At 57.3% G+C, this 24,784-nt stretch overlaps 2 protein-coding genes across 9 annotated transcripts in view; both read left to right on the forward strand.

Annotated features, from left to right (window-relative positions):
* SH2D3C (SH2 domain containing 3C) overlaps positions 1–19,323 on the forward strand; it is a 28,896-nt gene extending 9,573 nt beyond the window's left edge. For 3 of the 5 annotated variants that reach the window (XM_037156794.2, XM_053667694.1, XM_037156655.2), the window contains 10 exons: positions 3,527–3,566; positions 10,396–10,524; positions 10,632–11,086; positions 12,320–12,444; positions 13,962–14,506; positions 15,487–15,602; positions 16,082–16,253; positions 16,687–16,798; positions 17,150–17,356; positions 18,730–19,323. In XM_037156794.2, the coding sequence (XP_037012689.2) occupies positions 3,527–3,566; positions 10,396–10,524; positions 10,632–11,086; positions 12,320–12,444; positions 13,962–14,506; positions 15,487–15,602; positions 16,082–16,253; positions 16,687–16,798; positions 17,150–17,356; positions 18,730–18,905 (2,077 nt within the window). In that variant the 3' untranslated portion in view covers positions 18,906–19,323. Of the gene's footprint in view, positions 1–3,526; positions 3,567–6,282; positions 6,803–10,395; positions 10,525–10,631; positions 11,087–12,319; positions 12,445–13,961; positions 14,507–15,486; positions 15,603–16,081; positions 16,254–16,686; positions 16,799–17,149; positions 17,357–18,729 lie in introns of those variants that run through there. The other 2 variants (XM_037156598.2, XM_037156724.2) reach the window with 2 other exon arrangements.
* Positions 19,324–21,107: 1,784 nt separating this feature from the next.
* TOR2A (torsin family 2 member A) lies at positions 21,108–24,769 on the forward strand. Of its 4 annotated transcripts, XM_037156894.2 has the most exons (5): positions 21,115–21,329; positions 21,904–22,169; positions 22,910–23,085; positions 23,754–23,881; positions 24,152–24,769. In XM_037156894.2, exons 1-5 carry the CDS (start codon positions 21,176–21,178, stop codon positions 24,394–24,396), a joined length of 969 nt encoding a protein of 322 aa, XP_037012789.2. In that variant the 5' UTR covers positions 21,115–21,175; the 3' UTR covers positions 24,397–24,769. The 4 variants fall into 4 exon arrangements, with proteins under 4 accessions (XP_037012967.2, XP_037012789.2, XP_037012910.2 ...); XM_037157015.2 differs by lacking the exon at positions 21,904–22,169 and having other exon boundaries at positions 21,242–21,329; XM_037156958.2 differs by lacking the exon at positions 21,115–21,329 and having other exon boundaries at positions 21,942–22,044.
* The last annotated feature ends 15 nt before the right edge of the window (positions 24,770–24,784 follow it).

Consider the following 24,784-nt stretch of genomic DNA (forward strand, 5'->3'; position numbering starts at 1 on the left):
CTGACTGTTTAGAGATGAAAGCTTTGAATCCTGATTTGCTCACTACGACAGGAGGGAGAATATTCTAGAAATCTCCCAGCAAACTGAGGTCTTAAGTCTGAGTAGGAATTACTCTGGCCGTAAGGAAAAGGGGAGGTTGCAGGCAGGGGAAACATAATGTGCAAAGGCCCTGAGGCTGGAGGGAGCTGCACTCTTCAGAGGATGGAGGATGTGTGAGGTGGCCAGAGGGCAGGAACGAGTTAGAGGAGAGAGGAGGGATGGCTGGCCACCCCGGGGAGGGCGGGGAGCAGGTGGCACTGAGCCACTGTGAGGACTAGACTTTATCCTTAGGGTCACAGGGGCTGCTGTGACATCATTCTTTCAAAAAAAATCTTTACGGGGTGTCTGGCACTGCTGCAGGCAGAGCCGAGTCTCTCCCCTCGAGGAGCTGAGGGCGTGGCGAGAAGAGACAGCACTTGAGACAGGACACATGGTCAGCCAGACGAAGTGCTACCAGGAAGGACTGAGCAGGGCAGGGTGGCGGGAGCCCTGAGAAGGTCGCACTTTTAGGTGGGTGGCAGGGAAGGCCTCACTGGAAGCGGGGGGAGCTCAGTGGACCTCTGGAGGGAAAGTATTCCAGCAGCGGGAACAGAAGGTGCAAAGGCCCTGAGGTGGGGACAAAAGCCGGCAAGAAGCCCAGCGTGGCCGGAGCAGTGCGGTCAGACTCCGGGTGGGGGAGGTGGTGAGACTGTGAACGCTGTTATGAGAACTTTGGCTCTTACTCTGAGTGAAACTGGGGGCCACTCCCGTGGGTTGGAGCAGAGAAAACCCGTGACCTGACTTTTATTTTAATAGGGCTGCTTGGGCTGCTGAGGCGAGATCAAGTCACAGAGGGGAGCAGATGGAGGCCAGTGGCCACAGTCTGGGCAAGTGGTGGCAGGGGGTGCAAGCAGACGAGGTCGCCTTACGTCTTGCAAATCCTGGCGTGCTGGAGAGGGGCAGGGGCAGGAGATGGGGGCTGAGGGCCACCCGGGTCCTCAGCTTCCCTCTGCCCTGAGCACCCCCCATTGGCCCTGGCCCCCTCATCCCATCTATCCTTGGTGCAGCTCACCCTTCCCCTTGGCTCTGCTCCCACCCACAGCCCGAAGGGAAGTGGACAGGAAGCAGGAGGAAACGCTGGGGTGATCCCAGTGTCCTGGCCAATCTGTTCCCAGCAGTGGAAGGATTTCCGGGCTTGAATGGCAGGAAATGCTGGGGTGGGATGCCTCACCCGGGAAGGGCAGAGGGGGTGAGCAGGACAGGGGTCCCCGTCATTATCGGACAGAGAGAACCTGAGGGGCTTCGGAAGCCTGCCGTGGCTGGTTGCAGCCTGCGGGGCTACAGTTAGAGGGAGGTCATCACAGGAGGGGAGGTTAGCCCCAGGGACTCTACACGTCACAGCAGGGAGGCGGTCACGTCACACGGCTGCTCAGCAGGAGGCCCCGGCCTCAGGAGCGGGGCACACCCACTGTGGGGTCCTCCCCCAGGAACACGCGCCTGAAGTGCTAGTTCTGTTTTGTTTTGCTCTCAGCTTTTTGTTTTGTTTTAAAATTTTTAATTCAATGTATTACATTTAATTTTTAATTGATTTTATAGAGGAGAGAGAGAGAAGCATCAATTTGTTGTTCCACTTATTTAGGTATTCACTGGTTGATTCTTGTATGTGCCCTGACCGGGGATTGAACCCTCAAGCTTGGTGTCTTGGGACCATACTTGAGGTCCCAATAAGCTGCCCGGTCAGGGCCACATTTAAATGTAAATATTGCACTTCTGCAGGTGAGGAAGCGGTTCCCCAATGTTCCACCTCCTTCCCTATTTTGCGGATGGGAATACTGAGGCCTGTGTGAGCCAGAGAACCAGGGCCCCGCCTGAGAGAATTGACAAAAATCATGCAATTTACACTGGTCGAGTGTTTAGTAGGCATGCATTCCTTTGAGCAATAATATTCCTCGAGCTTCTTCTAGGTGCCCGGCACCGTGCTGGGGCCTGGGGCCTCAACAATGAGTAAGACAAAGCGGAGGTGCCAGGTCATGAACAGTCTACAGGTGAACGTCAGGCGATCGGTCCTGGTCAGGATTGATGGGGTGGCAGGAACAGCAGCCCAGAGGCCCTACGGCAGGAACGAGCCTGAGGAGGAGGCTGCTGTGGCTGGGGCAGGGCAGGGTCAGAAGGAGTGAGGGAGGCGTGCTGAGGGGCTTGGCAAGGTCGCGGGCTGAGCACCACCGGGCCACCCAGGGCCCTGTCGGCCGGGGAACATATTACCTGGTTTATGCCTAATTTTCTGGCATAATAATGGCTTTCTGCTTTCAGAAGGGAAAAGGCATTCTGGTTTGGATGATGAACGACATGGTCAGCCATCTGCAGGCCGGGGAGAAGGGTTTTGATTTTGTTCTCCGAGAGATGGGAGGGTTGCGAGTGGCGTGTGTGCCTGAGCTACATAGGTTTTTGCCTCCGTGCCTCGAGGTAGCAGAGAGGAAGCTGACCGGGGTGTGAGAGTGAGCCAGTGAGAAGGCCACTGTGTGCTCTGGAAGGACACACAGGGTGGCCTGGGTCGGGCAGAGGTGACGTATGGAGAGAAGTGGTCAGGATCTACGTGGAAGGTAGACCTGCAGGATTTCCTGATGGGCGGCTTGTGGAGAGCGAGGGAGGAGGCGCGGGCAACCTTAGGTTCTTGGCCAAACAAAGCAACAAGAACATTAACGGACATGGGAAGTGGGTGTGGGGAGCAGGCGGGACCCGACAGCCCTGCTTTGGATATGACAAGTTCAAGGTGACATCAGACATCCAAGATGAGATGCCAAGGAGGAAGTTGTGTTTGTGAGTCTGGGGTTGAAGGGACATCAGAGAAAGGATGACACCAAAGGCCAAGGACCGGGGAAGTGACTCACAGGGGCCTCATGAGGAGGACGGACGATACTCGTTCAGCACCTGGAAAAAGTAGCCACCCTGGCCTCTGGCCCCTTCAGACCCCATCCTGACCACCCCAAAGGCAGAGGAGATCCATTCCACAGCCAACTCTCACCAGCACTGGCACCATCAGTGGGTTATTCCACTGTAGGAATGAGTGCAGGGCGGGAGGGGAAGAGGCGGAGCCCCATCCTGGGGCCCCCAACTACTTGAGTCGGGGAGGGTTGAGGGAGGGTCCCGGGAGAGCCCCGAGTGTTCTGCAGCGGGTCAGGGCAGCGGTCAGGAAGCAGGCCTTGTGGTAAGCCGGGAACTTCCCTCAGCTTCCTCACAGCACCCCTCTGAGGCCGAGGCTGTTGGGTCTCCTGTTAACAGATAGGAAGCCCAGGCTCAGAGAGGTGACTTGGGTGCCGCTAGAGAGCAGAGCAGCGGCCAGGCCAGCAGGTTCCAGCAAGGGCTCTCAGCTACAGTGTCCCCTGTCACATTCAGGATGAGCCCTCTGGAGCCCTGAGAGCCAGGTGCTGGCATTGGGCAGGTGGGCAGAGACTGGCAGCCGGGGAGCCGGCCAGGGCTGGGGACACTCACCTCTCTCCTCTCCTTCCAGGGCTGCCGGAGAGCCGGAGGCCAGCGAGGACTATGTGAAGGTAAGAGCATCTGGGTGGGGAGCACCGGAGGGCTCGGAGCCTGTTTCACGAAGGGCGAAACCATTTTCTGAGCCTGGTTAAAAGCCAGACCTCACTGTCCACCCCCAGGAGGAGAGGGTCGAGGGGTCAGGGCAGCACTTGGGGGTCTGGTTTCACTCCCGGCATCTTCTTCCCATGCCTGCCACCATTCTCTCCTGGTCCCACACTCAGGACACCCCAGTGCTTGTCACCAGCAGACCCCACCCCTTGCCAGCCAGACAGCGCTCCAAGGGTGTCTGGATGCAAAGACCACTGGTGCGCTAACCCCACCGCATCCCCGAGCTTGCGCAGGAGCAGGAAAGGATGACGCACTCCCCCGCCACAGATAATGAACGCAGCTCACATTTCCCACAAGCTTGATTTGTCCTGGGAGCTGAGAGTGTTGAAAATGAGGTTTTGAAATAATGATGACAGCAACAATGATGGGACATAACATCTCAGGTGCTTACTGTGTGCAGAGCCCTGTGCCGGCTGCGCATCCTGGAAGGGAGACCATTTTGATCTTTTTTTGTGAATGAGGTCTTTGACTTCTTTCCTCATCACTGGGCAGCGAAGGCTTCCTGTGACCACTTACGGGTGGGAAACCTGAGGCCCAGAGAAGTGCAATGACTTACTCATGGCCACACAGCAGCTACAGGAGGCTCTGGATTGCAGTGCAAGTGTTCCTGATACCAAGACCATGGGCAGAGCCCCGGGCCTTCCGCCCCCGGGAGCACCCATCCAGAGCCATGCCCCCTGCTGAGTGCAGAACATGCAGCAGTGGGCAAGGGTACCAGGCCCTGTGTTCAAAGGGCTCCTGGTCCGTGTGGGGCCCAGGCAGATCCACCAATGGTTCTGGCTTGTATTTTGTAATCCAGCAGATCCTAATGTTAGTTCCAGGTCTGCTGCTTATTTGCCATGTGACTGAGTGTGTGGGTGTGTTACTTCTCTGAGCCTCGATGTTCACCTACGTGAAATGGGATAATAGCAGCCCCTCCAGCCCAAGGTTACTGGGGGCTCAACGAGTCTGTGCCCACTGAGTCCAGGGGGAGCTGGGCCTGGAGCAGAGCAGCAGGCCTGACTCCTGACCCCAGGGGCGTGTGATCACCTGAGATGCTGCCTGTCAAGTTCTGTGGAAGTGACCAGTATTGAGGCAGTATAGGAAGTTCTCAGATTTCTGTCCCCACCATCACCAAAAGAAGCCTCATGTAAGAAGCCATTGGAGCTCCTGAAATTGGACATGGCTTTCAGCTCCGGAGCTGGCAGGGGGAGGGGGAGATCAAGGACAGGTTTCTAGAGGAGGAGGCTTTGAACCCAAACCATTGCCATTGACCAGGAACATTCACCAGCATCTTCTCCCCAAACGGAAAGCTGGAAAGCAGAGAAAGATGAGCAGAGATGAGCAGAAAAATGGTCCAGGCAGAGGCAAGGGTGTGGACAAGGTCCAAGCTGGGCCAGCCCAGGGGGTGCAGCCCAGGGCCGCGGCAAGCCGAGCAGGAGCTGCTCCCAGGACTCATGCCCTGGCTTCTCCTCCAGAGCTTCACACCAGGCGGGGCAGAGGCCTCGCGGAGAATCAGCGCCAAGGCCAGCTGGTAGAGCAGGGGAAGGGGCATATTTCAGCACCCCACAAGTCTCAGCTGCCTGGCAAGGTAGTGAGATCCCCATTGCTGATGGTAGTGAGGTCCCTGTGAGGATTATTAGCTGTGTATTTTCCCTTAGTTTATGGAGCCAAAAATAGTCATTGAAAATATTATAACAGAACCCTCGCAATGGGCGAGGACATGCCCTACTGGTGGTGTTGCTCTTCTGTCGGTCAGGGGCAAACCAGTTGTACAGACCCTGGTTCGTCCTGGCTTGTTGCCTGTGTTGGTCAGAGTGGGTTCATGCCTGGGGCATATAAAAATATTATAAAAGAAATGTGCCTGCTCACTGAAACTGATTAAACAATCCCCTCAAAGGGCGAAGTGAGAGGAATGTTAGTTTTAGCTCTAAGCCTTAGAAGAGGATGGGATTGTCAGTTTCCAAAAGTCCATTCCTGCCCTGAGGTTCTCAGCTTCCAGAACTCCAGGGTTCTCGGACCATGAAGTGAATACTTTTATTCTAAGGCAGGAATTCTAAAGTCCCAAGACCATAAAACTCCAAGCCCCATGTGCAGAAAATGATCAAATACACCCACAGCCCAGAGAGGTGGGCCCGAGGTCACCTGCCTGGGGTCACACAGCCTGTGAAATGAATTTGCGCCCCAGGCCTGACCAACACGGAGCAAGCAGTGACTTCCCCTGCATGGAGCCCACCGGGCTGGGACAGAAAGCCCAGATTCTGACACTAAGCTTAACATGATCACGCACGTTGATTGAGCACTTAAGTTATGCCTGGCAACCCACATGCATCAGCTCAACCAGTGCTCCCAAGAGTTAGGTTTCGGTCGGCACAGGTACGTCTTGTAGGTGACTGCGTCTGGGCGCCTAGAGAAGGGGCCGGGGGCGGGGCACTGCTCCCTGAAGCCAGGGCGGTGTCCTAACCACAAGCCCTCCTGGCCCCCGGCACCCCCAGAGGCTGTCAGTCAGACCTCCCCCAATTCTCCGCAGAATCACCGGTTCCACCTCGGAGATGAGAAATCCTGGGCTCTGGGAGATTTCCTGAGGCCACAAAGGATTTGGTCAAACACGCACGGTGATTTTTCCGGCGTTAGATAGGATTTAGTTCAAAGTCTCTGCCCGCTGCGGGTCAGTGAGGGGTGCAGACAGCGGGGGAGGAGGGACTACCCTCGCCGGCCCAGGGGTTCCCACTCCATCCCGCTACCCCTCGTGATGGGCCCCTCGGCAGGTCCCCTGCTTCACACCCCCCTACTCCAGGCAGCCGGGACGCACTGGCTGGGGCGCAGAGCGGCTGCGGGGTGGGGGGCGAGGGGTGGGCGGAGGGAGGAACAATGGCCCCCTCCCCTCCCCTGGCCGGCTAGAGGGTGGGGTCTCCCCGCCCCGCCTCCCTGCTCCTCCCCTGACAAGGCGATGAGGTAATCGCGCCGCCGAGAGGCACGCTCAGCCGGTGCCCAGCCCGGTCGGTCGGTCGGTCCAGCGCCCCTGCCCCGCCGACCGCCGCCCCCTGCACGGTCCCGGTCCCGGCTACCCGGCCCCACCATGACCGAGCGCTGCAGCCTGTGGAGTGCCCTATCGGCCGCTGCCTGCTGCTTCTACCGTGGCTCCTTCGTGCAGGTGCAGGTGAGGGGGCGGCTTGGCCCCTGCCAGGCGCTCCAGGCTGGGACTCTCGGCCTCACTGCCCCGGGAGTCGAAGTCCCGCGGCGCTGCTTAGGGTCGTGCTGGTCAGGGGCTGCGGGCTGAGGGAGGGGGCGGGGTCGCCCCGGCTTCACCTCTGGGAGCCTGACCCTCGGGGTGAGGGTCCAGCTGCCACTCCCGGGACTCAGGACTGCGGGGGCTGCCATTCGGATCCTGCCTTCGCCGCAGGAGGGAGCTGAGCTGAGGCACTGAGTATCGGGAGATGGGGTCCTGCTCACCCTCCGGAGAGCACTCTGGTCCCGGCTGCTGACCTGGGCAGCCCGGCTCCCCATTGTATCGGGGCGCTGAGCCGGGATCAGAAGATGCCGTGAGGGGCGGGAAGCTGAGAGGATGCTGGGGGTGCCCGGGCTGGAGCCAGAGCGCCTGCCACTCTAGGTGGGCTGGGGCATACTCTGGGCACAGGTCTCTCAGCTCAGCTGGCCGGGCAGTGCCGGACGACCCCGTGGCGGTGAAAGGGTTAAACGGAAGGAGGTGGAGGGGAGGACCCGGACCCCGCCTCTCTGCGGAGCATCTTCTGTGCATGGCTTTGCTTGGGGTTGGGAGACTGGAGGAACTACAAGGACTTTGCTGGCTGGTGGGAAGGGGGTTAGGACCCTGACCGTGGGTCTCTGTGCTTTTGCCTCTGGGGTCCCTGGGGGACACCAGGCACATAACCTCTGCGCTCCGCTAGGCTCACACACGCTCTGAGCCCGCCTGAATGACGGCCGCGGCTGAGCGCAGCATCCCTGCACCAGCCAATCAGGCGCATGCAGACCGGGAGGCGGTGAGATCATCTCTGGCCAATAGCAGTGCTCCGAGCGCACAGATGCTGCATTCGCGCTCCAGCCCTCCCCCTCCTGGGAGTTGAGGACCCCTGGGTCGAGGGTGAGGAGGAGGGCACAGGGATCCTAGGGTTCCCCACCTTCCTGTGTATGGGAGGACCTAGTTGGTCCCCCCAGGTTCTCCCAGACCACGGATTATGGCTGGAAAAGTGGAGCCCAGTCTTCCACCCCCACTTACAGATGGGGCTACCCAAGCCCAGAGAGGGAAAGTGATGAACTCAAGGTCACGCAGTGGCAGGCAGAGTCTTGGGCCAGGCTCTTTACCGCACAACCCCCTCCCATTCTTTGCCCCATGTTCCTCTTGCTTCAGCTGTGGTTTTGGGGCAAATTCTCAACTGCATGCTCTTTGTGGAGGACAGACACCCCAGCAGGCCCGAGTCCTCCTCCGTCCTCAGGGTGTGGTGTGGTGTGAGGGAGGCCTGAAGGACAGACGGCTCATGGAGAAGTGCAGGCTCAGAGAGAGCTCAAATCTCTGCCGCCCCGGTCCTCCCTGCCCTTCCCAGTTCCCACTTCCCACCCTGGGCAAGGCATGAGCAGAATCTTCATTTCCCGCCCCCGCCTCCCCCAGCGCCGACCCGTGCACATCACCCACCTCACCATCTGTCCTCAGAGCCTTACAGCCTCCTCGAAGCCAAAATATTCACGGGTCCCTCACCTACTGCTCTTGCCCCAGCCTTGCCCATATCAGAGAGTTCCCCATTGTCCTCCCAGGACCTGTCTGGGACCCCCTCTGACCCCTGCACCCTCTTCCCCCACACTTGATCCATGGCTCCCTAATAAATGCCCTTTTCCAAGTCTCATCCCCACACCCCACCCTGCCCTGCCGTGGCCCAGAAAATAGCAGACCGAACAGCCCGGACACCTCAAATGCCTTCTGTGGCCTCTGGACAAAGCCCAGCTCCCGAGGTGGCCTCGTGTCCCTGCCACATCTGCCCCTACCACTCTGCCTCAAGGGCCTTGGCTCTACCCCCAGGGCCTTGACTTTGCCCCTCTCTTCCCGGAAGCTGTTCCCTGCCCAGTCTGCCTGCCTGCCTGTCCCCACCCAGGTGCTTTTGCTTGGCTCATCCAGTCCTTCAGCCCTCAATGGAAACATCGCCCCTTTGGGGACCCCCTTCACTAGATGAGGAGGGACACTGTCATCTGCACCAGCGCTCTCCCTGCACCTCTGAACATTCAGAAAACCTGGAGTTGCTTCTCAGTGGCCCTCCCAGGGCAGAGACTACCTGTCCTGATGGCCTTGGGACCTCAGCCCCTGGCACCCAGACCTGTCCCAGAGTGGGGGCTTAATCCATGTTGAAATAATGGGCTCAGAGATTCTATATATCTCTGAAGCTGGGAATCAGGGAGCAGTGTAGATTAAGGTAAACTGAGGCAGTACGGGAGGAGAGGGGTGGAAAGCGGAGCTGCAGAATCAAGCTCAGAGACCTGTGGGAGGTATGAGGAGGCAGGGTGGGGAAGTGCCCTTAAACCCTGGTGAGTAGGGGGCCCTGGGGAGAGACGGCCCCCAGGGATGAAGCCAGGCCCTTGACTGCTGCCCTCATCTGACCTGCCATCTGGCCAGTTCCGGGCTGGATCCATCTGCCCTGGAGTGGTCATCTTTGGGGCCTGGAGTTGGGGGAAGGGAGAGGAAGCAATGTCACATATCCTCACAGTGATATCTGTGGGTTAGTCACAGCACTCAGGAGGACTGTCTCCTTTCATCGTCACAACTCAGTGAGGCAGGGTTTTATCATCATACCCATTTAACAGAGGGAAAAACGAGGCCCAGAGAAGTCACATGCATGGCCAGGATGGAGCTGGGCTCTGTGGTGGGGATGCACCTGACAGCAGGGGTCCCTCTCCCATTCCCCTCAGGTCTCCCCACACACACACACACAGCGACCAGGGGACCAGGAATGTCCCACTTTGGGCAAGTGAAGGGGGAGTCCTGGGCATTGTCTCCAGTGAGTGACCTTGAACTTCCCTGATGGGCTGCAATTTCCCCATCAGGCAAGGATTGCTTGAGATAGCAGGGAGGAAAGAGCTGTGGGGTTCCTAAAGGACACCACAGGTGGCTGGGGGGTGGGCTGGGGGGCTCTGCTTCCCTGCTTACAGCTGCATTGTGTGCCATGCTGCTGTGCAATCATCGCCCCAGAACATCTCCGCGTCTGTTTTCATCCGTGCCTTTGACAGGGTGTCCGCAGCCTACCTCCCAGATTTACCTGTAGAACCCCTCCCTCCTCGCACTTCAAGATCAGTCCTTGGTGCACAACGAGTGTTTTGTTATTGTCATTTCGTCCAGGAAGCCTTCCTGGACCACTCCGCCTCACCTAGACTTCGTCTTCATTCCAAAAGCCGTTGGCTCTTGGTCGCTGTCCAGCACTGTGGTGCTGACCGCAGTCTACTTAAACGCTCGTGTGGCTTTTCCTCCCCTCTTAGACTAGGAGCTTCCATGAGGACAGGGCCTGGTTTATTTACTGCCTCACTTACTTACCCCTGGCACATAGTACAGGGCCTGCAAAACCAGTGGGCACCATCTGGTGGACTCAATTGGGATTTCTTCTGCCGGGACAGGGACTTCTGGATGAGGACTTGTGGGCACCTGGACCTAAGCTTCCCGGGGTCCCAAGGTGGAAAGAACTCACCTGGTATAGGACTGGGAGGGAAGGAGAAATGGAGCTGTGGATTGGATGCCAATTCTTGCCGTTTCCCACCCAGTTTTCCAAGGAGAAGTACATCTTGGATTCGTCGCCTGAGAAACTGCACAAGGAGTTGGAGGAAGAACTCAAACTCAGCAGCACAGACCTCCGCAGCCACGCCTGGTACCACGGCCGCATCCCCCGCGAGGTGAGTGGCACCTGAGCTGGGACCACGGCTCTCCCAGGCCTGGCCATGCCCGGCCGGACTGTGCTCTTGCAGGCTGACCCTGTGCTGCCTGACCCTTCATCCTACAGGTCTCAGAGACGCTGGTGCAGCGCAACGGCGACTTCCTCATCCGGGACTCGCTCACGAGCCTGGGGGACTACGTGCTCACGTGCCGCTGGCGCAACCAGGCCTTGCACTTCAAGATCAACAAGGTGGTGGTGAAGGCGGGAGAGAGCTACACCCACATCCAGTACCTGTTTGAGCAGGAGAGCTTTGACCATGTGCCCGCCCTTGTGCGGTACCACGTGGGCAGCCGAAAGGCTGTGTCGGAGCAGAGTGGCGCCATCATCTACTGCCCCGTGAACCGTACCTTCCCCCTGCGCTACCTGGAGGCCTGCTATGGCCTGGGCCAGGGCAGTGGCAAGGCTGCCGGCCCTGCCAGCCCCTCGGGCCCCAAGGGCAGCCACATGAAGCGGCGCAGCATCACCATGACTGACGGGCTCACTGCCGATAAGGTCACTCGCAGCGATGGCTGCCCCACCAGGTAAGCAAGGACCCTAGTCCTGCCTCAGTCTCCCCATTTGTCAAGTGGGGGCATCAGTAATGAGAGTGCAGGTGAGAAATGGGAGGCCCAGTCACAGTGAACGGGGGTGACATGATGGCCCTCAGTGTGTAGGGCGTGGGAGGAAGGTTGGGTGCTACTGTGAAGCCACGCAGGGTTTGCAGGCACTGGGACCCAGGGGCAACCCAGCTCTGCCACGACTAGCTGTGTGCCCTTGACCCTGCCCCTGCTCCTCTGCCTCGCACCCCGTGCTCCTTCCTATAAAGGGCCCTCACTCAGATAGCCCTCTCTGGCCCAGGGGGAGCCCTGGGTATGGCCCTGTTCTGAGCAGGGGCCTGGTCACTGCCACCCATGCTACCCCTCCCCACCCTGCCCCATCAAGGCAGGCAGCAGAGTGGAGGGTTTTGCTGTGCGCAAACCACCACACGGGGAGTAGAATGTTCTCAGTGACGTTTGGATGAGATGCAGTTGCCTCTGGAGCTGGGTGAGACCCAATAGCAAGTCATTCCTGAGCCCCCTGCTGGAGCACCTAACCCTGTGCTCAGTGCTCTCCCAGGCCCCCCTGGGTGTTGGCTTCGGTCCATACCCCCCTTTATAGATGAGGAAATAGGCCTGGAAAGGAGAAACCACATGCCAGAGAGTGGTAAGACCGAGATACAAACCCAGGGCTGTGAATCCAAAGTCTGTGCCCCTAATTTCTATGGCTTCCCTGGCTGTTTGCGAAGAGGCCAGCTGTTCCGTGCCACTAACATTTGGACAGGACTCATCTCCCTGGGCCTGGGCTGCATGCTGCCAGCCAAAGAACTGATGGCTGGATACCCTGCGGACAGCAGCCACTTGGCCTGTGGTTTGGAACCAGCGGCGGTAGTGGTGCCAGGATCCACAGGCCATGCGTGCCCAGGCATCCAAGCACAGTGCGGGAGTGGCAAGGAGGGGCCAGACTGGCAGGCGTGACTCCTCGGCTTCTCTCCCTGCCTGCTAGCCTCCCTCCCTGGACAGTTTTCCACGCTGGAGGCAAGGGTCCCAGGCCTGAGTGCAGCTGTGCAGGTTGTGGTCCGCATGAGCCCTTCCTCCTCTGGGCTTTAGTTTTTGCACCTGTTCATTGGGAGGCAGGACTTAGTAACCTCTAAGCCTTTTCTGCCTCTGAAGTTCTGCGGTTCTAGAATGGAAGCAGAGGTGGGGGGTCCTCTGCTCATGAAGTTGTCTGCCCCGCAGCACATCACTGGCCCACCCTCGGGAATCCATCCGCAACTGTGCCCTCAGCATGGACCAGATCCCAGACCTGCACTCGCCCATGTCCCCCATCTCCGAGAGCCCCAGCTCCCCCGCCTACAGTACCGGTAAGGCCCTTGGAGGGCATAGGGCAGGTGGGGGGATCTGGGGGCAGCGACTTGTGTGTGGACGTGCTCTGGGTGAGTTCTGGTACAGTGTGTACTCATGTGTGTTTCTGCCTCTTTTCCAAGAGCAAGGCCCCGCAGGAATTCACACTGAAAAACTGCTGGAGGGACTAGCAATGTTGACATGCAAACAGACCCAGGGCTTGCTCACGGCCATGATTTATTCAGTCCCTATTAGGTACTGGGCATAAAGTAGTTTCCAGTGCCTTCCAGTAGTTTCTAGAAAACACAGTGAAGTCTGCTGGAGGCTCACAGTGCTACTGTACGGGCTCCCACGGCCCGGGGCGGGGGGGTGAGTGTAGGGCGGCTCCGCTGGGCCCTGCATGGCCTGCAACTGAATGAAGCCCTGATTCCAAGCCCCGACTGCTCAGACCAAGCTAGCCATGCTGTGCTTTTCACATCTTGTCCTAAAATAAATGAGCAGACTTTCTGCTTTAGAGCAGTTTTAGGCTCACAGAGAAATTGAGCAGAGGGTACAGACACTGTGCTTTTTTTTTTTTAATACAAAGAAAATTTCTGTTGTAGAAACAGGCCACTAGCTCATTTCTAAAAGAAAAAGAAAGAAAGAGTGTTCCCAACAGGCCTGTCTTACATATTGCCCATGGGATGGGCAAAGGGCACAGACCGGAGCAGCCCGGGAGGGAGCTCCGCTGGGAACGTCACTGTCCGTGCAGCTCATTGCAAACCGTCCCCTGAACTTGGCCATCGGCTTAGTCACAGCTGCACACTTGCCTTCAAAGCGACACTCCTGAGTAGAGAAGTTAAAAACTCTTGCCAGAAATGACCAGTCGGACAATTGCTTAACAACGTGGCATATTCAAGTCCTCAGGAGCCAGGTTTTGAATGCCAGCTCTCCCACTTGCTGGCTGGTGACCTTGGGCAGGTCAGTTCACCTCTCTGAGCCTCAGTTTTCTCATCTGTAGAATGAGGGCCATAAAAGTACTTACTTCAGAGGACGTTGAGAAGGTTATATGAACTAATGTGCAAAGAGGGATCTCACAGGCAGTAAGAGCTCAGTCAACAACGCCTGTGATTTCAGGCAATGCTTTCACTGTTGTTGACCAGTGTATCTCCAGCGTGTCGCCAGCTCCTGGCATGTGTGAACTCACTAAATCATTATCACTAATTCACTGAGAAACAGTTCCATGTGGCACATTGAACTCCAGCAAGTGCTTAGCTTCCCTGAATCACTGGAAGTTCCTGTGGGTAGTCCCGTGGCTCCCCCAGGCTGCAGCCACTTAGGGTGGGGGTGTGCAAACTCCTGGGGGGCAGCAATGTCCGAGTATTGCTACTCAGTTTGCTGGAGCCTTCTGGGTCTGGGCCTGGCCTGGGTGTGGGGAAGCAGGGACGTCCTTCATTTCTAGGGTGGATGGAGCCTGTCCTTTGGGAAGGGGGTGGGGGAACCTCACTGGGGTGAGGGGTGCCGTGATAACTAGTCCTCTCCCTCTGTCTCACTGCAGTGACTCGTGTTCATGCCACCCCTGCAGCCACCGCAGCCACCTCAGCCACAGCGCTGCCTGCCTCCCCTGTCACCCGCCGCTCCAGTGAACCTCAGCTGTGTCCTGGAAGTACCCCAAAGCCCCCCGGGGAGTTGGACAAGAGCCCTTATGCCAGCCCCTCTCACACCCTCAGCAAGGCCTCCCCATCACCATCCCTCAGCAGCTACAGCGACCCGGACTCTGGCCATTACTGCCAGCTCCAGCCTCCTGTTCGCGGCAGCCGTGAGTGGGCAGCAGCTGAGGCCTCCTGCCGGCAGGCCAAGAGCTACGGCGAGAGGCTAAAGGAACTGTCGGAAAACGGGGCTCCTGATGGGGACTGGGGCAGGGCCTTCACGGCCCCCATTGTAGAAGCCACCTCTTCCTTCAACCCAGCCACCTTCCCGTCACTACTGATCCCCAAGGAAAACCGGCCACTGGAGGTGGGCCTCCTGCGCAAGGTCAAGGAGCTGCTGGCAGAGGTGGATGCCCGGACGCTGGCTCGGCATGTCACCAAGGTTGACTGTCTGGTAGGTGCTGGGTGCACACGGGGATGGGGCAGCACCCTGTGCCCTGGCTTTCGGACAGGGATCAGGGTGCTGAGGAGCCGGCCCCTCAGTTCCCCAAATACAGTCAGTGGGCCTGGATCCTGGCTTCATGGCTGCCCCTTACTTCCTGTTGCCTCTGGGCTGGTCACTTTATCTCTCTGGGCTGGCTGAGAGATATCCATTTTCTCCTTTTAAAAAAGGCAAACAACCCCCCCCCCAAACCCCACAAGACATTCTTGCTTCCTCTGGACACCAGTTTGGCACTGGACATGAGCAGTCCTGAAACCCAGCGCTGTCTGACTTTTGGGGGTACATTTTGAGTCCGTGAAAGTCTGGTGGGTCCAGGGAAGGGGTAAGACCCAACTCCCCGCCCCCACACCCCCTGGTGGACAAAGTAAGCAAAACTCATTACCTGGGCCCATACATTGGCAAAGCCCAGGGTGTTTGCTGGAAGGAAATCTTTGCCGGTCTGTGGGCCACAACTCTCTCTGCACCTCAGTTCTTTGCTCTGAAGTTTGGAGGGCACTGATTACTTGGTCCTGTTGGTCTCCAAGCTTGGGAAGCAAGAGCAGAGAGTGCAGAGATGTGGCTCCAAATGAAGAGCCCTGCGGTGTGAAGGGAGCAGCCCTGGCTTGTAGACCCAGTGAGTGACATTGGACAAGCCCTTTCACTCCTTGGGACTCAGGTTTACCTCCCGGAATAAAGTAGTCCTCGTCCTTAACCTTAACTGAGTATTTAATACGTCAGACACCTCTGGACATTTTTCCACTGTCCCCCCCACTTCACAGGTTAGGAAAATGAGGCTCATTCGCTCCATGAGAGGCTCAAAGAGTTAGCAGTAGAGCTAGAATTCAGATCTGGCCTCCCAGCCAGGCTGCCCTCCTAGAGAAAGCTTTCTGACTCCCAGATGGCTTGGGCCAGCCAAGACAGGAAATTAATCAGCCCTCTGGGCGTCCTTGCAGGTTGCTAGGATACTGGGCGTTACCAAGGAGATGCAGACCCTAATGGGAGTCCGCTGGGGCATGGAGCTGCTCACCCTCCCCCATGGCCGGCAGCTACGACTAGACCTGCTGGAAAGGTAAGGAACACCCCACCCTACGGCCACACACCGCCCCCCGCGGCCACGCATTTCCGCCCCCCCCCAGCCCCCGCCCTCGCCCCCGCCCTGCGGCCTTCCCTCCTCCCGCCCTCTGTCCTTTTGCTTTGGCCAGTTGGCTAATCACAGTCTCTCACCTGGCTCCCAGGGTTTCTGGCCACTCCCCCTATCCCAGTGACCAATCGCAACTTGTCGTTATCAGTCCCGAGCAATTCTGTTTTCCCAAGACTGAGTCCTTTAGGAACGCACCTTTGCATCCTTTTGACCAATCACAGCCCAAGAGTCGGCCCCGCCCATCAGCTTTCTCACTCGGGTAGCGCCCACTAATCTCATTGATCCTTTACAAATTCCCAGTTTGGTCTCTACTCTCCACTCACTCGATGCCCAACACAGGCAGTGACAGGAGCCTGCCCCACTACCCTGGGTCCTTGGTCCCCCCCCCCACCTGGCCTCTGCGGCAGGTTCCACACCATGTCCATCATGCTGGCTGTGGACATCCTGGGCTGCACCGGCTCTGCGGAGGAGCGGGCGGCGCTTCTGCACAAGACCATCCAGCTGGCTGCTGAGCTCCGGGGGACCATGGGCAATATGTTCAGCTTCGCTGCAGTCATGGGCGCCCTGGACATGGCCCAGGTACGGAGGGACCCCACGCAGAGGGGGTTCAAGTAGACTGTCTTAAAGGGCCCTGGGGTGTGGAAGAGGTAAGTTCTCTAGAGGCTGACCTGCTCCAAGACCAGGTCTTCCCTCTCCTCTGGGCCTCAGCCTCCCCACGGCAGAGTGAGTGAGGGGCGTTACAGGAGCATAAAGAACAAAGACGAATCGGAGGTCACTGAGTGAGCACTTATGTATGTGGGGTGCTAGTGCTACACTAAGTACTTCACAAGCCCCGACTCCTCTGTAAAATGGGTTGTTACAAGGGCTCAGTGAGGATCTGAGAGAGGAAGTCCATTAGCACTGCTCTGGTGCCTGAGCGGTGACACCACGTCTGGGCGTCCACTCAGCAGGGTGGCCTGTGGCCCCTTGCAGGCCCCTTCCCTGGCTGGTCACTCACAACTGGTCTCCCCAGATTGCCCGGCTGGAGCAGACGTGGATGACCCTGCGGCAGCGACACACGGAGGGTGCCATCCTCTACGAGAAGAAGCTCAAGCCCTTTCTCAAGAGCCTCAATGAGGGCAAAGGTACCTCCCCCACATTGTTGTGTGACCTTGTGCAGGTTTCAGCCCTCTCTGGGCCAGCAGAGACTTTCCCCACGTGGACAATGGTGAGAGCTTGACTGAGCTCTGTGCAAGCTCTTCCTGCACTCACTCCACACCTGGAAACTGTGTGTGCTGGCTGGATTCAGCCCCTGCAGCAGTGGCTTTAGTCAAAGGGATGTAAAAGGAGAGGTCTGTCCAGGAGTTAGGAGCCCTGGGGACTTTCCGGGACCTCAGGCGGGCCACACCCTGCCCCTCCTGCACCAGTTTCCAGGAGCACTGTGGGCAGTGGAGCCCTCCGGGGTCTCTAAGAGCCTGCTGTCTCCCTTCCTGCAGAAGGCCCGCCGCTCAGCAACACCACGTTCCCTCACGTACTGCCGCTCATCACTCTGCTGGAGTGTGACTCTGCCCCAGCAGAGGGCCCCGAGCCCTGGGGCAGCACGGAGCACGGCGTGGAGGTGGTGCTGGCCCACCTGGAGGCTGCCCGCACGGTGGCACACCACGGAGGCCTGTACCACACCAATGCCGAGGTCAAGCTGCAGGGTGAGTCACAGGGCCTTAGGCCTGGGCCTCCCCCCACTTGCTGGCTCCCCAAACGCCCATTCCTGTTTCTCTGCCCCTCTTTCCTGTCCTGTCTCCCTGACTTATTTTTCTCATCCCTTTTCTTCCTCACTCACCAGTTCAACAAGCAGTTGTTGTTAGTGGCAGGTGCCAGGTGGACACACACGATTCAAAGAGCATCATAGCTGTGTGTTTCGGTTCCTCCGAGCCTCAGTTTTCTCATCTGTGACGTGGGTGTCCTCACAGGCCGACTTCACAAGGTTGTTTGCAAAGCCCTGGGCCTGGCGCCCCAGGACTGACACAGACCTGCCCTGCCCTCCAGGGCCTCAGTCTAGTCGAAAGGCAGAGCCTTCCTGTGCAAGGAGCAGAGAGAAAGTGGCTTCAGAGAAGCCATCTTTTACTGCTTTAGGTATTATTTAAGCCATGAAAGTTCAGTGCAGACAAACTGGAAATTAAAGCTGAGCAAAAACAAGGTAAAAAAAAAAAAATCACCCAGCCCTGGCTGGTGCGGCTCAGTGGATTGAGTGCTGGTCTGTGAACCAAACAGTTGCTGGTTCAATTCCCAGTCACGACACATGCCTGGGTTGTGGGCCCCGTCTCTGGTAGGGGGTGATCGAGGAAACCACACATTGATGTTTCTCTCCCTTCCTCCCTTCCCCCCTCTCTAAAAATAAATAAATAAAATCTTTAAAAAAAAATCACCCACAGTCACCCAGAGGTAAATGCTGATGTGTTTGCCTCTGAGCATTCCAGTGGATGTCTTTCCTGACTTCTTTCTTCTTCATAAAGAAAAAAACATTCTTTTTTTCATTCACTTACAAAATGAGTGTGTTTCTTTTATTTATTTATTTATAGATTTTATTTATTTATCTTTAAAGGGGACGGGAAGGAGAGAGGGAGAGAAACATCACTGTGTGGTAGCCTCTCATGTGTCGCCTACTGGGGACCTGGCCTGCAACCTAGGCATGTGCCCTGACTGGGAATCGAACCGAGGCTGTTTGGTTCGCAGGCCTGTGCTCAATCCACTGAGCTACACTAGCCAGGGCCAAACTAGGTATGTTTCTTAGGAAAGATTTTGGAACTTAGAGAAAAATACAAAAGAAAAAAATTACCCAAGTCATCCCTCCAATTAACATTAATATTTTCTCTTCTAGTCATTTTAAAATTTGATGTGGCAAATAGCAGGGCAAAGACTAGGAACTGAAATGTGTGGCTGTGTTTATCAATAAACCTTGCTGAACCTCTGGCAGAGCTGGGGGGAAGGTGTCCCTGAGGGGCCCAGAGGGATGTGGAGGCTCTGGCCAGAGCCCCAGCTTCCCCAGCTGGGCCCCTAACCCCTGTGCCCCTCCCTGCAGGGTTCCAGGCCCAGCCCGAGCTCCTGGAGGTGTTCAGCACTGAGTTCCAGATGCGCCTCCTCTGGGGCAGCCAGGGCGCCAACAGCAGCCAGGCCCGGCGCTATGAGAAATTCGACAAGGTTCTCACCGCCCTGTCCCACAAACTGGAGCCTGCCATCCGCTCCAGCGAGCTGTGACCCCCATGGACCCTTCCCCTCTGCAGCTGCGGGCAGCGTCGGGGACAGAGGGGCACGGACATTTCCCCAGAGCACCCCAGGGACACTGTGATCAGCCCAAGAATGTTCTGGGCTCAACGCCAGGATTTCCCTTGGCCTCCAGGGCTCTGCATGGACCCTGGGCTCCATCCCACCAAACCTCCCCTCAGGAAGAACCGGAACCCCTGGTCCCCCCTCCGGCTTCTGCTTCCCTCCTTCCTGCTGAGGTGCCCCGTGTTTGAGCCGTGGGAGGCTCCTCACGCCACCTCACTCTCTCCAGGCATCTGCTCCCCACCAACACCAAGGCCGCCATCTGGCTGTAAATAAGTCTTTCTGTTCTGTAAATAGATGTACAGAAGTCATGGTCTTTCTTTCATATAATAAACTTTTATGAATCTTTTTTCTCTCTCTCAGGGAGGCTTGGGATGGAAGAAGGCATCTTAGGTGAAATGGGGAAGAACTCACTCAGTTAGATACTCATATTTTGCCCTGTATAATGTGCTTCCATGTATAATGCGCACCCATGTTTTCGTGTGCATTATGCACAGGATGATTGTACCCATGTATGACGCACATCCTTATTTTTCCCTCAAAATTTGGGCAAGCCCTGGCTGGTGTGGCTCAGTGGATTGAGGGCCGGCCTGTGAAGCAAACGGTTGCTGGTTCGATTCCCAATCAGGGCACATGCCTGGGTTTTGGGCCAGGTCTCTAGTTGGGCGCACACAAGGGGCAACCACGCACTGATATTTCTCTCCCTTTCTTTCTCTCTCCCTTCCCTTCTCTCTAAACGTAAATGAAATCTTTTAAAATTTGGGGGCAAAAATGTGCATGTTATACATGGCAAAATACTGTATTTTATTTAGCACCTGGGACATTTCAGATTATACCAGGAGCTAGAGTTACTGCCAATACTAAATACTTGTCCAGGAGTTTACAAACAGCGGGGGAGGTAAACAGCCAGTTCCCACCAGTGGAAGAAATATTGACCTGCCCCCCTCCTACCGCATTCCCTGACCCTGCGAAGCCAGAGCAAAGGTTCCCACAAATGCACAACCAAGGACCCCAGATGTTTGGGGTGGAAGGGCTTTTTGGAATCTAGGGTTTTACCTCCCCTTTGGAAAAGTTAAGAACCATGACCTGGGTCAGAGCAGCAGAATGAGGCAGCCTGGAACCCAGACGTCCTGACCTGGAGTTTTTCTCTCTCCTCAATAGTCAGAACTTTTCAGGCTCTGAAACGTGGTCCCAGAATTCGTGTGTGTGTGTGTGTGTGTGTGTGTGTGTGTGTGTGCTGAGTGGGGCAGGAGATCTTTGAAAAGGGACAGTTGTTTTGATTCCATAGGAGGGGGAGGTAGGCAATGTGGACCAACGACCAACAAGACTGCACGCCAGGCTAGAAGTCCGGGGAGCCCATTCACTGAATATGGAATGTCTGGGTTTCTTTCCCTCCTAAATCCTCTGCGAGAGGCTGGGTAACATAGTGCGTTAGATCTTTGGTGACAGCCAGTCTTGGGTTCAGTTCTATTGTTTACTAGCTGAGCAACCTTGGATACAAGTGGGGCTTAACCCCTGGGGTCCCAATTTCCACCTCAGCAAAATGGGACAATAACAGAATCAATCTCTTATGGTTGCGTCACAGCATTGAGCACATAGTAGCACATAAGGAACCAGTTTCATACATATGTATGTATGTCTCATACATAATGGGTTGCAAAAAATCATTTATTGATTATTTTGAGCCCAAACATTTTTATGTGCCTGTATTTCATTGAAATGCCACCATTTCTCTTTATGATAGGTACTGTTACAATATTATAAAATTTGTAAGGCAACCTAACTAACACTAATGGCATACAGTCGGGACTTGAAAGCTACTAGTGAGAGTTCTTAAAGAAAAAAATATGAAAAAGGAGCTTTGCAAGGTGTAAGGTGCCGCACAAGTTTTCATTACAATTGTTACATCCCTCTTGTGGTAATAATTCTTTATTATTTTTTTGGAGCTACTATGATGGTACCCTAGTTACCGTGGCCATGGAAACGCGGCCCGCCTTCCCGGGTTGGACAGGTCGCGGGCTCCCCCTGGAGGTTATCTTCCGTACCTGCGGCGGGACGACTGGGCGGGCCATTGAGAGGGGCGAGAGGGGAGTCGGGAGCTGTAGGCGAAGGGAGGTGGCTGCCGCGGAGCGATGCACGCCGGGAGCTGTAGTTCTCAGGAGGCGGTGGGCCGCCCCAGACCCAGCTCGTCCCGCTCCTGGATGGCGGCCGAGACGCGTGGCTGCCGGCCCTGGGGCTCTCTCCTTCTCGGGCTGCTCGGGCTGGTCTCGGCCGCGGCTGCCGCCTGGGACCTGACTTCGCTGCGCTGCAACTTCGGCACCTTCTGCGAATGTGACTTCCAGCCCGACTTCCAGGGTGAGGAGCGGAGGGGAGGAGAGACCCGAGAGCCCACGGACTCCCGCGTTGCGCTGGGACCGGATCTGCTGGGTAGAACCGAAGGGCGGAACCCGTAGGCTTCTGGACGGTCAGGGCCGGAAGTGGGCCTGGCGCTGAGGGACATTTGACAGGCCGGGGCATGGAACTTGGGGCGAGGGTTTGAGGATGCCCGTTTGGGGGAGAGGCCTTTGACAGCGGAGCCTTTGGAGAGGTTTAGGCCTTCACAGTCGAAGGGCCGTCAGGAGAGAAGCCTGCTTTGGGGATGGACAGAGGGTTCTGGGGCAGACCCTGTTGACATTTCGCACCTACTTAGGGCTGAGCGCAATGCAGAGGGAGGCCTGGTGGGGGCGCTGCCGAGCTGAATCAGGCCTATGGGTGGCTTCTGCTGCCAGAGACCCCAAGGGCCTCCCTTGCTTCCCGCAGACATCTCGAAAATGTCCCATACCACAGGGATCCATCCCTAGGCCAGGTTCCAGATATCACTTCCCCCATGAACCTCTTCCGTGGCGGAGGCGCGTCCTCGGCTCTGACACTGTCCTTCTTGCGGCCCTAGGTCTGGAGTGTGACCTGGCCCAGCACCTGGCAGGCCAGCACTTGGCCAGGGCGCTGGTGGTGAAGGCACTGAAGGCCTTCGTGCAGAACCCGGCACCCTCTAAGCCGCTGGTCCTCTCCCTGCATGGCTGGACAGGCACTGGCAAGTCCTATGTCAGCTCCCTGCTGGCACACTACCTCTTCCGGGGTGGCCTCCACAGCCCCTATGTGCACCACTTCTCCCCCGTCCTCCACTTCCCCCATCCCAGCCACTTGGAGCGCTACAAGGTAGGCTGGTTGCATCTCGGATCATTCTGCACCACCCGGTGCCGTGCCCTAGGGAGTGAGTCCTAAGCCCAGAGAGGGGGATTCACTTGCTCCAGGCCACGCAGCCAGCTGGAGCTAGCCTTCAGGACGCATCTGGAACAGAGATTGTGTTGGTGCCATTCTGCCTGGCAGGGAGTTAGTTCTCACTTTAATTCCTGGGTGGTGGGGGAGCACAGTGGTACCTGCCTGCCAGGTTTGATGTGAAGGACATGGGATTATATAATTATAGGTATTAATTATTGAGCACTTAACCTTTGCCAGACAGTCTGCACTGCCTTCTCTCTGTTGGTGCCAATTTGAGGCTCGGAATAAGTACTTAGTAAATACTAGCTCTTACTACTACTACTACCATTAGTATTGCAGTTATTGGTTACAAGGTACTTCGCAGGCTGATCTGTTTCACCTGTCAAAATGGCAGAGGAAGTTCACGAGGGCAGGAAGGAGCCTCTCCCTTTTGTGGAAAGCAGCAGGTGTCAGGAAGGTGTCCTGCAGGCAGGTGTCATGTCCTGCTGACTTGCTGTTGGAGCGTGGACTGGTCTCCGCCCCTGCCAGGGCCATAGTTTTGCCACCAGTCACATTAAGGGGTCGGTGGCCTCTGCGAGACCCTGTCTTCTTGGAAAGGGGGTTAGTTCTCGCCTTGGGAAGCAGCGGGGCCAGGAGAGAAGCCGCATTCCCCTCAGACTCCTGCCTGTCTCCCGCAGAAGGACCTGAAGAGCTGGGTCCAGGGGAACCTCACTGTCTGTGGCCGCTCTCTCTTCCTCTTTGATGAGATGGACAAGCTCTCCCCAGGCCTGGTGGAGGTCCTGCGACCTTTCCTGGGCCCCTCCTGGGTTGTGTATGGGACCAACTATCGGAAGGCCATCTTCATCTTCATCAGGTGGGGTGCCGCTGGGTGGTGGGCATAGGGGCGGGGGCACTTAGGGGTCTCCACCTGGTGTCCCACAGCAGAGACCGTCCCCCTGGGCCCAGTCAGACTTTCCCAAAGCCCTACACCCTCTCCATAGTGACCCTGCCATTCAAGGTGGTTGACTCCCCCTTCGATAATCTCAAAGCCTATTCTGGGCTCAGTCCTTTTGGTCCTCACTGTCTCGTTGTGGAAGCCCCTCTGGGTCAAGAGTTTTCCCTCTTTTTGTGGCCTGGGAGAAACAGAACTAGGGCTCTAGTCCCACCACTAAGAGTCCTCGCTGCGCTTCCTCCCGCCAAGGACTTCATCTCTCTGAGCTCCCATCTCCTCTCTGCACAGCAGGGCTGAATGAAACCCTCATCCTCCTGGAGGCTGGGTGAGGAGAAGTCAGTGAAGGGACACGGAAATGTGTTGTAGACTGTAAAGTGCACGGCGCCTGTAGGTGAATCTCCAGGGGTCATGGTTGTGGACCCAGGCTCTGGAGAGGGGAAGTGCTTCCGCTGGTGTGTTTTCAGCGGGTTGGCTCCTGCTGGCACTGAGCTGGATCCCCAGGCTCCGATTGTGTCAGGTGGCACATGGGAAGCAGGGCCAAATCCTGCCCCTCACTGCCTGAGTCTTGGCCCGGGTCCCCACGGTTTTAGCAACACTGGAGGCGAGCAGATCAACCAGGTGGTACTGGAGGCGTGGCACAGCCGCCGGGACCGCGAGGACATCCGCCTGCAGGAGCTAGAGCCGGCCATCTCCCGGGCTGTGCTGGACAACCCGCAGCGTGAGTTCGGCTCAGGGCCCCGCCCGGGTGGCCCCAGCAGGCTGGGCCTCACACCCAGACCCGTGGGGCTGGAGTCTGACGCTCTGCTCACTGACCCACTACTTCGCAGGCCGGGCTCTGGTGCTCCCAGATGTCACACAGCCTCCCTGAGCCAGGGCCCAGAAGGGGGCTGAGAGTCTCGAACCTACATGGGGGGCCCCCCCCCACCCCAGGGACAGCAGCCCAGCTTCTGTGAAGCGCAGCTCCTTTTCCCGTCGTCCCTTCCTGCAGATGGCTTCTGGCGCTCGGGCATCATGGAAGAGCATCTCCTGGACGCCCTGGTCCCCTTCCTGCCGCTCCAGAGACACCATGTGCGGCACTGCGTCCTCAACGAGCTGGCCCAGCTGGGCCTGGAGCCCAGGGAGGAGGCTGTCCAAGCCGTGCTGGACAGCACCACCTTCTTTCCTGAGGATGAGCAGCTCTTTTCCTCCACCGGCTGCAAGACTGTGGCTTCTCGAATTGCCTTCTTCCTCTGACTCTGCAGGTGGCATCCTTGCCCTTCTCTACCTGGCCAGGCCATGCAGGGATGCCCGGCACCTCTGCCAGAGGGACCCTGGTCCTGAGCCTCCTGGAAAGCGGGGCCCAGAGCACAAATGAAAGATGAGAAGTGTCGGCCAGGCCAAGACGGAAGGCCAGGGTGGGCCCTGGCCTCTTAACTGGTCTGAGGACATCTTGGCCTTTGCTTCCTTCCCCAGGGGAAAGTGCTGGTCATCCCAGCACCTCCATGAGCCTTGACCTTGCCCTCCAGCCTGAGCCTCCTTAAAATGTGAATTGTAACTCAGGGACTGTGGCTCCCGGCGCTCCCTCCCTCCTTAGCCTTTACCTGGGACCGTCCTGCCACCGTCCCCCCCCCCCGAGTCCCAG

This window comes from Artibeus jamaicensis, unplaced genomic scaffold (genome assembly GCF_021234435.1).
Source record: "Artibeus jamaicensis isolate MK-2021 breed Jamaican fruit bat unplaced genomic scaffold, CSHL_Jam_final contig_471, whole genome shotgun sequence".
In the NCBI taxonomy this organism is placed as follows: Eukaryota; Metazoa; Chordata; class Mammalia; order Chiroptera; family Phyllostomidae; genus Artibeus; species Artibeus jamaicensis.

What these genes read in the sequence shown, in the direction of transcription:
- TOR2A (XM_037156894.2), top strand. Translation starts at nt 21,176, where the DNA reads ATGGCGGCCGAGACGCGTGGCTGCCGGCCCTGGGGCTCTCTCCTTCTC. An exon ending in CTTCCAGCCCGACTTCCAGG is followed by an intron (nt 21,330 to 21,903) that starts GTGAGGAGCGGA and finishes TTGCGGCCCTAG; the next exon opens with GTCTGGAGTGTGACCTGGCC. An exon ending in GCCATCTTCATCTTCATCAG is followed by an intron (nt 23,086 to 23,753) that starts GTGGGGTGCCGC and finishes CCACGGTTTTAG; the next exon opens with CAACACTGGAGGCGAGCAGA.